A 16433-nucleotide genomic window follows, 5' to 3' on the forward strand; every position below is an offset into this window, starting at 1 on the left:
TTTTTTTGAGAAAGAATCTCACTCTGTCACCCTGAGTATAGTGCAGTGGCATAATTGTAGCTCACTGCAACCTCAAACCCCTGGGCTCAAGCGATCCTCTTGCCTCAGTTTCCTAAATTGCTGGGACTATAGGCATGTGTCATGACACCCGGCTAATTTTTCTAATTTTTAGTAGAGATGAGGTCTCACTTTTTTTTTCCTCTTTTTTTGAGATTAATAGCCATTTTAAGATTAAGATCACATCTAGCAAAATGGAGTTAATTGAAACACTTTATGTGAAAACTCATGAAATTTTACTGGCAAAACTATTTTAACATTTGCACGTCTGAACTCTTGACATGTAGATGTCAGCCTAACTGAATGTTTCTGAACAAAGAATGATTATTAATAACTATTTCTCTAAAGAGGCTTAAAATGTTTAGGAGAGATGAAACAGGGCTCGTTTTAAATTTAACACATTTACTAATAGACTAGATGAGGGGATAAATAATACATACTAAAGGTAGTAATTGAAACCAATCCATGATATGGAGAAGCAAATAGTGCCAGATTGCCTTTATGTTCACCTCAGGGAAAACATTTGATAACTTTGGACTCAGGTAAGAACTTAAAAAAAAATTATTGGAAACATTATTTATCAGGCATTTGTGAACAGATTTACATATGTCCTATCATTTGGTTCTCACTATAAACCTCTGAGGTAGGTATTATAATAATCTGCAGTTTAACCCTGAGGAAATTAAGGCTCACAGAAGTGAATAAACTCGCCGAGGATTCATGGCTACTAATTGGCAAACCCAGAATTCCACCCCATAGCCAATATATTTTTTTCTTTTTAGTTGACACATAATAATTTCACCTAGTTAGGGGATACAGAGTGATATTTTGATACATGTATACGATGTGCAGTGATCAATTCAGAGTAGTTAGCATACCCATCTCCTTGAACATTTATCATTTCTTTGTGTTGTGGACATTCAAAATCTGCTCTTCTACCAAAAGCTAATGTTTTAAACCTCTCCTCCTGTATATTTCACGAGGATGGTGGTTGGGAGTAATCTAGGCTTATTACATGCAGCTAACATCAAAGATGGGGTTCCAAAATCCAAATAAGGAGGATCTGATGTCACTCATCTAAAGGTGAATGAGGCTGTTCCTCTGGTCAGCACCTGCCTCCTTGAAAATATCCCACAGGTGCAGGTGTTAAAGCCGATGCTCTGAGCTCAGCTAGATGCGGTGGACAAAGGAGACTCAGCGCCAGAGTGGAGTCCAGAGAGGGATGATGGCTGTACAGTGATGAGCTGCTTAGCCAGCCACCTCTTTGCCTGTGTGCTGTGGTCTTTCAACTCAGATGGATTTAATCTTTGGCCAGAAGTACTTCTCAGTCTCTGGTGTTTCTTCTTTTTTTTTTCTTGTTCTTTTTTAAAATTTTTTAAAACATTTATTTATTTATTTTTATTTCATAATATCATGAGGGTACAAACGTTTTGGTTACATAAATTGCTTTTGTACCATCTGAGCGAAAGTTATGTGTGCCCATCCCCCAGATAGTGCGCATTGCATCTGTTAGGTGCGAATTTACCCATCCCCTCCTCCCTCTCCCGCCTGCTTGATTTCTGATGAATGTTATTTCCATATGTGCACTTGAGCATAGGTCTAACTCTTGCTCAGGCTGGTCTCAGACTCCTGAGCTCAAGCAATCCTCCCGCCTTGGCCTCCCAGAGTGCTAGGATTACAAGCATGAGCCATTGCACCTGGCCAGGAGTTTCTTCTGAATTAGATTTTTTTCTGAATCAGTCTATATAATAATTTAGCAGCATGTTTAGTTGGAAAGTTTGTATCTCTACTTTTTACTAATTAATGTGAAATTATGGAAATATTAATTGTATTTTTATGATATTATGTATGTTTTCAGATACGTATATTTCATAATTTAGAATAGTATACTAAGTTATACTTTTAACATCTCTATGGTTTGCCTCTCTGAATTGCTCAAATATTCAAAACATGAACTAATTTTGCATAATGTTTCTCTGAGAAGACAGTATATGCACTCCCTTTTGAAGTGAAATCATTTCTCCATTAAAAGCAACATATTTTGTTTCAGGAGTTTAATATGTCACAAGCTAAGTGGGACGAGAACACAACGTTATTTGCTCTGATAAAATACTTTGCAAATTGGTCCTGGGCTTTTGTTAGTCATGTTTTTGTCTGTCTCCCCTACTGCAACACAGTGTGGTGGAAAGCACAGACCATTTCTTATCCATTTTATCATTCTCTAATTAATTTTGTACATAGCAGGTATTTCATAATTACCAGATTTATTGAATACAGGCATTCATGAAATCATAGCTAACCTCGCCCTTCTTTAAAGAGAAATAAAATGAAGGACATTACTTACATTTAGAGCCCGATGAAGACCCACTAACACCAGATCTTGATCCGCCTTTCATGGAAAAGACTCCTTTCCCCCTGCGAGTTGTTGCGACAGCCACTCTGGGACGCTTCAGAGGAATGACCGCGCGAGGAGGTGGAGGCACACGTCCGTGGTAGTCAAATAACCTTTACGAAGCACAAATGGGGCTTAGAGTTGGTTTGATGCCTACGTGTTCTATCACATGTGTGAAATGATTAAGAGAATGGCCTGGTGGAAAATTTCAATAATTTTTTTGTTGCTATTGTTCTCTATTCAGATGCATGTGTTTGTTGGTGCGTTTTTCACTAAGAAAATGGGATGGTAACATAGTCTATGTTTTCTCTACAGTAGAATCTGACCCCCAATATGAATTCATTTGTAAGATATGAAAGGACAGGAGCTTTGCTCCAATAGTACCATGCAATTTGTGAAATTATGCTGACCTTTTTTCCCCAAATATATTTCTTTGTTTGGATAAATGGATTTGTCCTTCTTATGAACGGAAATCTTCCTCTTAAATATCAGATATTTATTAGCACACGAGTTTACAAAGAGAAAAAGATGATGCAGAATCAGGAACAAAGAAATAAAATCATTGTCTGATGAGAAAACAGAGCTAAGAAGGAAAAAAAATTGAAGTAAAACCAGATTAAAGAAAACAACTATGAGAGACAAATCAATATGGTGCTGCACCAGTCTCTAAGAAATTTTTAAATAATAAAAGGCTCCTCTGACTGTAGAAAAAAGACTAAGTTTGAATGACCCACAGCTAGCATGGGGACAAAACTTCATTGGCTAAAGTACTGGTAGGAGGTATTTATAACGATATCTTTTTATTATTCTGACCATTTGCTATATGTGCAAATCGAGACTAGAGATATATTTAAAGTTAGCTATTGAAAAATTTCTTTAACAAAAAATCAATAACATTTATAGTTTTGCTAAAAAGTGAAAAATGACATTCACCACAATCAATACATTTCCATTAAACAATGAAAGGAATCAAAATATAAGAATGTTAAACTCTTTTATATAAATATATAATTCATAGATTCAAAAGCTTCATATTATTTTTACTGCATTACACATATACAACAAATCTTTATGACAGCACATTTGAGAAGCATAAAAGGTCAAATAAAAAATACTGAGATATAGTACTTATTTTTTAAAACTATTTGCCAGTGCCCTAGATGTGTAAATATATTATCCACTAAAGAAAAAACAGCATTATTGTTTTAGAATTGTGATTGTTGCATATTTTATTGTGACACCATTATATACATTATGGCCTTGCAATTGCTTTAAAACAGTCAATAAGAATAATCCAATATGAAAGTAAGAAAGGAGAAAACTATAACAGGAAGAAAATAATAAAAAACCAACTTCTATAAGGGGCTATTTCATAAAATTACATCTTGTTTACACATAGAGATAAAAATGTGATAATCTCTTTTTGGGAAATAATATATGAAATATAATAAAAATTAAGATAGGCTGGTTCCATATATTCATCCAGAAACATTTAAAACTATCATACTGTAGGAGGGAAAAGCACTATTTAAACCAAATTTCAAGCAGAATTCCTTAGGACTAGGAATATCTCTTCTACATTAGAGAGCTAAAATGTTCAAAAACGACTTAGAACATGCTGCGGAAAAACTAAAAGATGTCTGGAAAGGAAAAGAAATGAAATGAGACAGAGTTCAAGAGAGGTGCCGTCCTCTGCGAATAAGCAAAGTCCATCAGAGCTGAAGAACTTCTGGCTAAGTACAGGTCATGGATGTCAACATATGATAGTTTATTTCAAAGAGTACAGGCACGGTGAGGCTGAAAGGTATGAATATCGTCCAAACCACTAGGGGCTTGAGAATCAAAAGGGCTAACTAAACCTGCCCCTTATTTCAATTACAAAACAAGGTCTACATTAGTTATTTATAAGTTGAATTCACAGAACACCTTAAGTCAGTGAACCAAAATGCAAAGGCATTTTGCATCAGCAAAACCATCCAAAACTATTGAGGGAAAAGAAAATATGGCAATTGACTGCTTTTGTCAGGATAGAAGTTGCCACTTGAGAGGAAAGGCAAGCTCTTTTAGAGGGAGCATTTCCTTAGACCACAAATGTACAATTGAACATGTTCATTAAGTAAGCTCATTTATAAATTGGGGTGAGAAAATTTCTAAAGCACAATCAAAATATATAGTGATGTAAGAATGTTACAATGAAAATGCAGGCCACGTAAAGTCAACATATTCATTGCGACTTTAATTATAATGTAATTCAGTACTATTTTATAGGAGATCAAAATGTTTATCAATATTTCTATTGCTTCTCCCAGCTAAGTAGTAATATTACAAAGCTTTCAGTGTTGACATGGCCTGATCTTATGTTGAGAAAAGAGAGCTGCATTTGCTCACTGTATTTGTGACATATTTTAATATGGCCATACATTTTAGGAAACTTAGTATATATTGTTTCCCTTGGTGTAAATTCTTGTGGGGAGTGGAGTTTGTTCTCTAAATATTTTGTGAGTTGCTTCAAAGGGAGATGACTCATTTCTCACTGAGGAATGAGGTAAGGTTTTACCAACTCTTTCTCCCACTCCGATGGGGAGATTAAGCAGCATCAGAACTTAAATATTTTAATGTGATATGTATTTCAAAAAACAAAATTAAAGAAAGGTGTGGGTACTTCACAGACTATAATTTTTAATTTTACAACATTTACTGGAGAAGGAGACTTTTTTTTTTTTTTTTTTTTTTTGAGACAGAGTCTGGATCTGTTGCCAGGGCTAGAGTGCCATGGTGTTAGCCTACCTCATAGCAACCTCGAACTCCCGGGCTCAAGTGATCTTCCTGCCTCAGCCTCCCGAATAGCTGGGACTACAGGTGCATGCCACCATGCCCGGGTATTTTTTTCTATTTTAAGTAGAGACAGGGCTCTTGCTCTTGCTCAGGCTCTCAAACTCCTGAGCTCCAGCAATCCTCCCGCCTCGGCCTCCCAGAGTGCCAGGATTATGGCTGTGAGCCACCATGCCTGGCCGGAGATGGAGACTTTTAAAAAATTTCATTGGGTACTCTTGAGTTTATCAGAAATAAAAGGATGGAAGACTGGATGTTGTCCTAATGCCTACAAACATACCAAGACAAGGATGGGAAGAGAGGGGGACAGGTGTTCTGGGATTGCAAAATGGGGTTCTTCTAAATGCAGAGGGAAGTAGGTGGGAGGCACCCTAGAAAGAGACAAGCTTTCTCATCAGAATTCTGTCTCCAACAAATCAAAGAAATTTCGCCTTTACAAACTGTTATATTGGCGAATAGTGTTGAGACTAAGGAGATAGTCCATTTAAGATTATAGACTGACAGTGAAAATGGTGGTCCAATAGAACTAAATGGAATCTAAATCTCAAAGTTCCATTAAAAGCTTTAAGTTTCTTCCTTCCTCTTAGTTCTTTTTGTTCCTTATCCTTTAAGAATTATATTTCCAAACCTTAAGAATTCTAAATGAAGATGTTGGGAAGACACTTTCAGACATCGGCCTAGGGAAGGAATTCTTGAAGAAGAACCCCAAAGCAATCGCCGCAGCAACAAAAATAAATAAGTAGGATCTAATCAAATTAAAAAGCTTCTGCACTGCCAAGGAAACTGTCACTAGAGTGAATAGACAGCCCACAGACTGGGAAAAAATATTTGCTCTCTACACATCTGATAAAGGGCTGATAACCAGAATCTATTTAGAACTCAAAAAAATCAACAAGAAAAAATCAAACAACCCCATCAACAAATGGGCAAAGGAAATGAACAAAAACTTTTCAAAAGAAGACAGAAAAATGGCCAGCAAACATATAAAAAAATGCTCAACATCTCTAATCATTACAGAAATGTAAATCAAAACCACAATGAGATATCACCTAACCCCAGTGAGATTGGCCTCTATCAAAAGATCCCAAAACATCAAATGCTGGCGAGGATGTGGAGAGACAGGAACACTCTTACACTGCTGGTGGGACTGCAAATCAGTGCAACCTTTGTGGAAAAGAATTTGGAGATACCTCAGAGAGCTAAAAATAGAAATACCATTCGATCCAGCAATAGCACTATTAGGCATCTACCCAAAAGAGCACAAAACATTCTATGATAAAGACATCTGCAACCAAATGTTTATGGCAGCACAATTCACTATTGCAAGGATGTGGAAACAACCCAAGTGCCCATCAATCCATAAGTGGATTATTAAAATTTTCTATATGTTTACAATGGAATATTACTCAATCATAAGAAATGACAGTGATCTAGCACCTCTTATACTTTCCTGGATTAAACTTAAGCCCATTATCCAAAGTGAGGCACCACAAGAGCGGAAGAATGGGCTCCACTTGTACTCGCCATCAAATTGGTACTAGCTGATCAACACCAGGGTCATCACATGGCATAAATACTCTCCAGGGATTAGGGGGATGGGGGGGTAAATCTGCAACTAAAGGACACGGGAGCACTGTAGGGGGGAAGGGCATGCCTTTAACCCGCACTTGGGTGAGGCAAAGACATAAAGTGTAACCATAATGTTTGTACCCTCACAATACCCTGAAAAAAAAAAAAAAAAAGCAATACCCAACTGTGCTGAAGATCATGCTGTGACAATAAGCAAGTGCTGTAACATTTTAAAATCAGAAATGAAGCTACAAGACATTTTACAATAAAAAAAAGAATTATATTCCTTCTTTCCTTTAATAATCCTTATTTTTTCCTAATATTTCTTGGTCAGTATAATTTTCTCCCTCATACTAACTCATCAAGTAGATAATGGTTTATAATGAAGACAAACACATAATTCTTCCTTCACTAAGATCCCTTATACAATGAAAACTCTAAAAGACTTACCATCAAGTAATAAATAAAATAAATGCAGTCAGATTTTAATAATAAAAGCAACCTTAGGAGGAAATTTGAGAATTTAATTAGTTTTACTTAATAAACATTCCTACTTTCCAGATACCTTTTTCTTGTTTGGACTTTTGTTTGCTTTAAATAGTATCTGAGATATGTAATTTTATTACCTAGCAAAACCTAAAACCTAGTAATATTAATTTTAATATTAATTTACTTGATAAAATAGACATAACTTGTCTCTAGGAACAATAAGGATATTTGATTTCATCTACTGTTCCTAAAAAGTAAGTATTTTTTGGACAAAGGCAATTTAATGGCACATTAACATGGAAGATAAATGTAATTGTGTGCTTTTTAAGATAAAGAGCTTGTTATTATTAAGTTTTAACAATAATAAGATAACATTTTGGAAAAAATACATGAAAACTACTGCAACTCTCAATCTTAGACCTTAAAACAACTACTATAATCCTCTAATCTTTTTTCTGGAAGCATCCATGTTTATTAACTCATTGAAAATATAATATATGCACAGTCATGTATTCTAGCTAGTTCTCCTTGGTTTATATTAAAAACATTTCTCAAGCCTGCTGAATGGTCTTCTTAATGTTTATCTTAACTGTTGTGATGAACTTTCTCAAGTAGATGTACCACATTCTAATAAATCATTACCTGATTGTTGGACTTTTGACTTGATGCTTATTTTTTGCTGTCAACTAATATGATTTTAAAAACAAGAAAAAATTTGAAAATGTAACTTGTGCATAGTATTTTGTTACTGAATATTAAATTTTCATTTTAGATTAATGGTTATTTCAAGAACTTTTTGGTCATTACCTGTCTTCTTCTAAATTGCCCATATGAAAATAGTTCTTCATTTTCCCAACTCACAAATCAACACTTAAGTCACTATGTAGTTAATGCTAATAACAACATATGGTCTGTACTCGGGCTAGATCTCTGGGCCGCCCAGAGGCAAAACCTAAGAACAAGTTCAGGGCCATATTCTCATCAGGACTTTTCAGTAGGTGCATACAGATCAGTAACCAGAGGACCAGAGGTCTTGTGCCATGTCATGATTCAACCTTGAGCCTTCCTTTTCAGCATGGTTAATTCTGACAGGCATATTATCTGTAAAACCAAATTAAGGTGCCTATTCATTTATAAGAAGGGATACATTTGAAGTCCACACAAATGATTCTTATAGGCTGCTAGTGTATCTGCTTCCTATATTGTTTTAACTACTCAAAACTCATAAACTCTGTCTATAATTTCCACCCTGACTTCAAATAAATTTTTGGTTACAACTGAATCAGAAAATAATTTTAAAAGGCACACTCCACCTGAGACCAGTAAATGAAAAATTTCTATTGCTATTTTTTGTCATTAAACTTTTCCAAGGTATTATGTGAAGTTTTCTCCCAGGATCATGTGCAAATGCTTTCTGAACATGCTTTTAAAGAGAAGTTGATTGCAATTGTGAATGATCTCTTTTGCAATATTTTGACCTTAATATAATCTTTAAATTTTGTCTAACATTGCTATCTACTATATTTTGTATACATCTTTGTGTAATTAAAAAGTTAATACATTCCAATGGCCATTTTGAGGTTATAGATCAATAAAATGATTTTCTCATTTAATTCTTATAATTCTTTAATGTTGGTATTATTAATATTCAGCCATTTTGCCCATGAAGGAAATCGGCAAAAAAAAAATAAAAAAGGAAGAGGTAACATCACCAAGTTTAACCATTCAACACACGTGCATCTAGGCCTGAAATTCATGTCTTCTGACTTTGAGTCATACCCCTTGTCCACTGTACCATGCTTTTATTTTCAAATGTTTTACATGGAATATCATTCTACCAGATGCTAATTTAAATTTGCATAACAAAAAAGACATTGCTTCTTGCTAATACGCTTTCCAATATTCATGAATACATATTGTGCTCTATAATCAATGATCTGAAACAACCGTAGATTGAATTAGAATTCTTTCATTAACTGACACTCTAGTAGCTTTTCTTCAGTTAATTAATACAAGGTCAAAATGGTTCCAGAATTTAACAATGCCCACTTTGAATCATTTAAAATGTATATGTGTTTTCTATATGGTAAAGCTCCTCTGGCATTTCTTTTTCTCTATTAGCAACAGTTTACTTATCACTGGAAGTTATACACTGTTCAGGGTTCTTCCTAATATTATTCAAAAAAAGGTTGGACTTAAACTGTTAACATCTCAGAAATTAAAAACATTCTCTGGGGGATTCAATATAATCTTAGGTGTACATCTCCTTTTACTTTACTTGTTAGAGTATAAATATTTAGTTTGAATAACATTCAATGTCCTGCGCTTAGAGTCATACTTGGCCATTTCAAAGAAAATACCATTCAATGCTATAAATTATTGGGGAATGGTGTATGTAATACAGAAAAGATAAAAATTTAGAATAACCACTCAAGTCCACTACTTAGTGTTACTCTTCATGATCCCTGAATCCATGGACAGACATTTAAAGAAGTCACAAGAAGATGAAACCTTGTGTAAAGAAGTTTTCTAAGCTAAAGCTATCTAAAAGTTGAACACTCTTAATTACATTAGACTCTCCAAACCTGGCAGAAATAGGATGACAATAGGATGTGGATATATGTCAGTTGTTAACCTATTATTTCTTGGCTTCAGACTCACCCTTAGTCGCAGCTGGGATTGGAACTTTGCAAACCCCGTTTCTGGAGGGAGTGGGCAGCTGGCTCCTGCTGGGATCAGCCAGGAAAGGACTCGAGAGGGAGACTGCAAGACTGGAGCAGGAAAAAGGGACTTGCTCTTTCGTAATTTGCTTATTTGTGCTTTGGCTTCCTGATCTTGTTAGCATTACCCCACCTTGTTTTTTCACCCTGGCAACCCATCTTGTTTTTTCACCTTGGCAATAAAAATTCATTCCAGGAGCAGCAGCAGAATCCAGTTTGAGTAATTTTGCCACACTTGCAGAACAGCCTCTCCACACTCCCTAGTACCCCCAACCCATATCCTCTCCTCAGAGTTCTGGGTGCTGGCCTCACATGTTCTACCTGTGGGGACTAAGATACAGCAGCATTAGCTGAGCAGAATGTCCTGCTCACAGTTTCAGCTCTGACAGGCTCTTGTAACCAAGTTTTGATAATCCTAAACTCTTGTTTCTGCATCCCTAAAGGTGGTAGCTGCTTACTGCAACTGCTAACTCCATTACACCATAGTGTTTTCTTTGTGTCTTTTCAGTTCCTTAATACCCAGTGAGCATGTTTTTATATGCAATTATTCCTGTTAAATATAACTAGTGTGATTTCTGTATTCCCAACCTAAACAAAGCAGTATGGGGTTAACAGAAACAGCTGAGTGCTTTCTCTTTGCAGGCAAGTGTTCAGCTGCAGCTGGAATACTTTTTGGAGCAGGGAAAGGGAAAACAATAAAAGCAAAATAATCCAGAGGTGTCCCAATGAACTATTATGGAAAGACAGCTGGCCAACCAGTTTTTTTTTTCTCAGTTCTATGGGCATTGCTATATGAATCTCAGTATAAGGAACACATTAACCATCATTGTTAATGGTTACTGTTAACTGTTACTAGTACCTAAGATTGATTAAGCATGAAAAACATACCAGGCATAATGCTGATCATTATACATATGTTACCTTATTTAATTCTTAGAACAATTTAGTGAGTTAGGCATTAATTTCCTGTTTGCCTAACAGATGAGATAATAGATTTTGTGGTATTAAATAACTCACCCAAGTTTGTGCCTCTACTCAAAAGAGAAGAAAAATTTAACTATAAATACAAGGTATAATTTATGAGAAATCACTGTGGATAAAATAATTAGCGGTGACTCTGTGAGCTATGGATCTTGCTCAGCCTCTCCATTCTGTTTCTCTTTCATGGTATTTTATGTTTACAGGGAAGTCTAGAGTATATCCACTAGTGGCAGATGCTTATGTCTTTCTTAGCCAACTGCAAAAAATGGAAAGTAAACTAATGAGAGCACAGATTGCACACACAGTTTGTTAGCAATAACAACCATACTGGTCTACTGCACACTTACAAGCCAAGCTGATTGTATATAAAACAAATAAATGATTTTTAAAATTGTTCATAGTTAGCTTTGTTGTGTAGTGGAGAGTCATCTGAGAGCTACAGCTTCTATAATTATTTGTTTAAGGCCCTTGTTCTTTGGCAAGTAAGATTGATCTTTCTATCTAATGATTTTATTAAGCTATCATTTCTAAGTAGTAAAATGCATAGACTGGCTTCCTTTTAAAGATGAGAAAACTGAAAACCTGACTTGTCCAAAGTTGAAGGACTAGTTCCCAAAACTTGGGTCTCCTACCTTCTAGAGCAAAACTCCATTTTACGTAGAAATTTTTTAAATGTGTAAGGAAGTCACATAATAGAAAACAGTTAAGAGATGTTAAAGTGGTTTTATAGTGACAGACTATAAGACAATGTGTATTAATTGAAAACTTCATTCATAGCAAGTGAAAAAAAGCTAGAGTAGAAATGTCTTTAAAGTTGTCGAAAACTAAAATGTTCAAAGAGTATAAAACCTGTCTAAATGTTATCTTTTCTTAATAGTAAATGAAATTATTATTGTTTTCTTATTTTTTATTTGATTTTATTTTTTAATTTCAGCACATTATGTGGGTACAAATGTTTAGGTTACCTTTGCCCCACCTGAGTCAAAGCTTAAAACATGTCCATCCCCCAGACAGTGCACACTACACCCAATAGGTGTGAATATACCCATCCCCACCTCCCTGCCCCACCTACCCGACACCGGATGAATGTTACTGCCATATGTGCACATAAGTGTTGATCAGTTAATACCAATTTGGTGGTGAGTACATGTGGTGCTTGTTTTTTCATTCTTGCGATACTTCACCTAGCAGTATGGGTTCCAGCTCTATCCAGGATAATACAAGAGGTGCTAGATCACCATTGTTTTCTGCGGCTGAGTAGAACTTCGTGGTATAAATATATCACATTTTATTAATCCACTCATATATTGATGGTCACTTGGGTTGTTTCCACATCTTTGCAACTGTGAATTGTGTTGCTATAAACATTTGAGTGCAGGTGTCTTTTTCATAGAATGTCTTTTTTTCCTTTGGGTAAATACCCAGCAGTGGGATTGCTGAATCAAATGGTAGTTCTACTTACTTATAGCTCTTTGAGGTATCTCCATATTACTTTCCAGAGAGGTTGTACTGGTTTGCAGTGCCACCAGTGGTATATGAGTGTTCCTATCTCTCTGCATCCATGCCAACACTTATTGTTTTAGGACTTTTTGATAAAGGCCATTCTCACTGAAGTTATGGGATATTTCACTGTGGTTTTAATTTGCATTTCCCTGATGATTAGAGATGTTGAGCATTTTTTCACATTTGTTGGCCATTAGAGCTATCTTCTTTTGAAAAGTTTCTGTTTATGTCCTTTGCCCACTTTTTGATAGGGTTGTTTAATTTTTTCTTGCTGATTTTTCTGAGTTCTATACAGATTCTAGTTACAAGCCCTTTATCTGATGTGTAGCATGGGAATATTTTCTCCCATTGTGTAGGTTGTCTCTTTGCTCTCCTGATAGTTTCCTTGGTTGTGCAGAAGCTTTTTAATTTGATCATGTCCCATTTATTTATTTATTTTTGTTGTTGCTATGATTGCCTTTGGGGTCTTCTTCATAAATTCTTTCCCTAGGCCAATGTCCATAAGAGTTTTCCCCAAATTTTCTTAGTTTCATGCCTTAGGTTTAAGTCTGTTATGCACTTTGAATTGAATTTTTTGGGAGGTGAAGGTACAGATCCTTTTTCCATCTTCTACATGTGGCTATTCAGTTTTCCCAGCACCATTTATTGAATAGGATTCTTCTCCCCAGTGTATATTTTTGTCTACTTTGTCAAAGATTAATGGGTATATGAGGATGGTTTTATATCTGGGTTCTCAGTTCTGTTCCATTGGTCTATGTCTCTGCTCTTGTGCCAGTACCATGCTGTTTTAGTTACCATAGCCTTGGGGTATAGCTTGAAGTCTGGTAAATTGATGCCTCCCAATTTGTTCTTTTTGCTTAAGATTGCTTTTACTATACGTGGTCTTCTCTGGTTCCATGCAAAACGTAGAATTATTTTTTCTATATCTGTGAAAAATGATGTTGGTATTTTAAAAGGGATTGCATTGAATCCATAGATCACTTTGGGTAGTATAGACATTTTAACAATGTTGATTCTGCCAACCCATGAGCATGGTATGGTTTTCCACCTGTTTACGTCCTCTGCTATTTCCTTCCTCAATATTTGTTGTTCTCCCTGTAGAGGTCTTTGACCTCCTTAGTTAAATATATTCCTAGGTATTTTATTTTCTTTGTTGCAATTGTGAAAGTTATCAAGTCTTTGATTTGGTTCTCAGTTGACTGTTGTTGGTTTATAGGAATGCTACTGATTTCTATACATTGAGTTTGTAACCTGAGACTTTGCTGAATTTGTTTATCAATTCCAGTAGTCTCATGTCAGAATCTTTGGGGTTTTCTAGATATAAGATCATATTGTCAGCAAAGAGCAATAGTTTGACCTCTTTTTCCCCATTTGGATATCCTTGATTTCCTTCTCTTGTCTGATTGCTGTGTCTAGGACTTCCAGCACAATGCTGAATAGAAGTGGTGATAGAGGGCAACTTTGTCTGGTTCCAGCTCTAATTGGGAATGCTTTCAATTTTTCCCTATTCAGTATGATGTTGGCTGTGGGTTTGTCATATATGGCTTTTATCATTTTTAGGTAAATGCCATCTGTGCCTATTTTGTTAAACATTCTTATCATAAAAAGGTGCTGAATTTTGTCAAATGCTTTTTCTGAGTCTAGTGGAAGGATCATATGGTGTTTGTTTTTACTTCTATTTATGTGGCGAATTACATTCATAGATTTGAGTATGTTGAACCATCCCTGCATCTCTGGGATTAAGTCCACTTGGTCGTGATGGATTATTTTTTTGATAAGCACCTGTATTCGGTTTGCTAGGATTTTGTTGAGAATTTTTGCAACTATATTCATAAGGGATATTGTTCTGTAGTTTTCTTTTTTTTGTTGCACCCTTTCCTGATTTTGGTATCAGATTGATGTTGGCTTCATAAAATGTGTTGGGAAGGATTCCTTCCTTCTCAATGTCATGAAATAATTTCTGCAGGATAGGTACCAGTTCTTCTTTGTAAATCTGGTAAAATTTGGGTGTGAAACCATCTGATCAGGACTTTTTTTTTAGGAAGTTTTTTTAATGCTGCTTCAATTTTGGTACTTGATATTTGTCTGTTCAGGAATTCTATTTCTTCCTGATTGAGCCTAGGGGGCTGTGTGTTTCTTAGAATTTGTCCATTTCCTCCATGTTTTCAAGTTTATGTGCACAGAAGTTTTTATAGTATTCATAGATGATATTTTGTATTTCCATGGTATCAGTTGTAATTTCTCCTTTTTCATTCCTGATTGAGCTAATTAGAGTTCTTTCTTTTCTTCTTCTTGTTAATCTAACAAAAGGCGTGTCAATTTTGTTTATTTTTTCAAAGAAACCACCTTTTTGTTTTATTAATCTTCTGTATAGTTTTTTTTGTTATCAATTTCATTTAGTTCTGCTCTGATCTTTGTTATTTCACTTCATCTTCTGGGTTTGCGGTCGGTTTGCTCATCCTTTTCCAGTTCTTTGAGACGATTCATTAGACTATTGATTTGTGGTCTTTCTGTCTTTTGGATGTAGGCATTTATGGATATAAATTTTCCTTTCAGGACTGCTTTTGCTGTGTCCCACAGATTTTGATAACTTGTGTCTCCTTTGTCATTTAGTTCAAAGAATATTTGGATTTCTATCTTCATTTCCTCCTTAATGAAATAATCATTCAGCAGAGATTGTTTAGTTTCCATGACTCTGTGTAGAGATGAGGGTTTCTATTGGAGCTGATTTCTAATTTTATTCCATTGTGGTCTGAGAAGATGCATGATATAACTTCTATTTTTTAAAATTTTTTGAGACATGCTTTGTGGCCTACGATATGGTCAGTCTTAGAGAATGTCCCATGAGCTGATGAGAAAAACACATATTCAGTGATTTTTGGGTAGAATGTTCTGTAAATGTCGTTCAGGCTCATTTGTTCTAAAATTCTGTTTAAGTCCTTTATTTCTTTGTTAATTTTCTGTTTGGAGGATCTGTCCTGTACTGTCAGAGGGGTGTTGAAGTCTCTGGCTATTATGGTGTTGCTATTTATCATTTTGTTTAGACCAAGTAGGATTTGCTTTATGAATCTGGGTACACCTGAGTTAGGTGCATAAATATTTAGAATTGTTACGTCTTTTTGTTGAACTGTACACTTCACCATTGTATAGTTATCTTCTTTGTCTTTCATTACTTTTGTTGATTTGAAGACTAAATTATCTTAAATCAGAACCACCATGCCAGCTTTCTTTTGGCTTCTGTTTGCTTGAAATATTGTTTTCTATCCCTTAACCTTGAGTCTGAATGCATCCTTGTGGGCTAGATGTGTTTCCTGAAGACAGCAGAAACTTGGCTTGTGTATATTTATCCATTCTGCCAGCCTATGTCTCTTTAGTGGGCAGTTTAAGCCACTCACTTTTATTGTGAGAATTGATAAGTGGGGCAGATTTCTATTAATCATGTTGAATTGAACTTTGTTGCTTTGTTTTCTCTCTTGAGCCACTGTGGTATCTGCCCTTTGAACTTTAGTTTTTGGGTGATTTTACATTCATGAGTGTTTATTGTACTGATCCATGTGTAACACTGTTTTGAGTACTTCCTGGAGGGCAGATCTTGTCTTGGTGAATTCCCTTAGTCTTTGCTTATCTGAGAAGATCTTTATTTCTCCTTCATATACAAACTTTGTTTTGCAGGGTACAAGATTCTAGGCTGGGCATAATTCTTTTTGAGAAGAGTGAGAATGGGGCCCCAGTCTCTTTTTGCTTGTAAGGTTTCAGTTGATAACTCTGTGTTATTTGGATGGGTTTTCCTTTGTAGGTTACCTGCTTCTTTTGCCTTACAGCTCATAGGAGGGCCTCTTTGGTGGTTGTTTTGGTCAGTCTGATGACTGTGTGTCATGGTATCTTTCTGT

General features: G+C 35.5%; 1 protein-coding gene across 1 annotated transcript in view; it reads right to left on the minus strand.

Moving 5' to 3' along the window:
• The window catches only part of RALYL (RALY RNA binding protein-like), a 179769-nt gene that overhangs the window by 128032 nt on the left and 35304 nt on the right, over window positions 1-16433 (minus strand). Inside the window, exon 3 of the mRNA XM_012643575.1 lies at window positions 2402-2562. Coding sequence (XP_012499029.1) covers window positions 2402-2453 — 52 coding nt within the window. The 5' untranslated portion in view covers window positions 2454-2562. The remainder of the gene's footprint in view (window positions 1-2401; window positions 2563-16433) is intronic.

This window comes from Propithecus coquereli, unplaced genomic scaffold (assembly GCF_000956105.1).
Source record: "Propithecus coquereli isolate 6110/MARCELLA unplaced genomic scaffold, Pcoq_1.0 Scaffold2, whole genome shotgun sequence".
Lineage (NCBI taxonomy): Eukaryota > Metazoa > Chordata > Mammalia > Primates > Indriidae > Propithecus > Propithecus coquereli.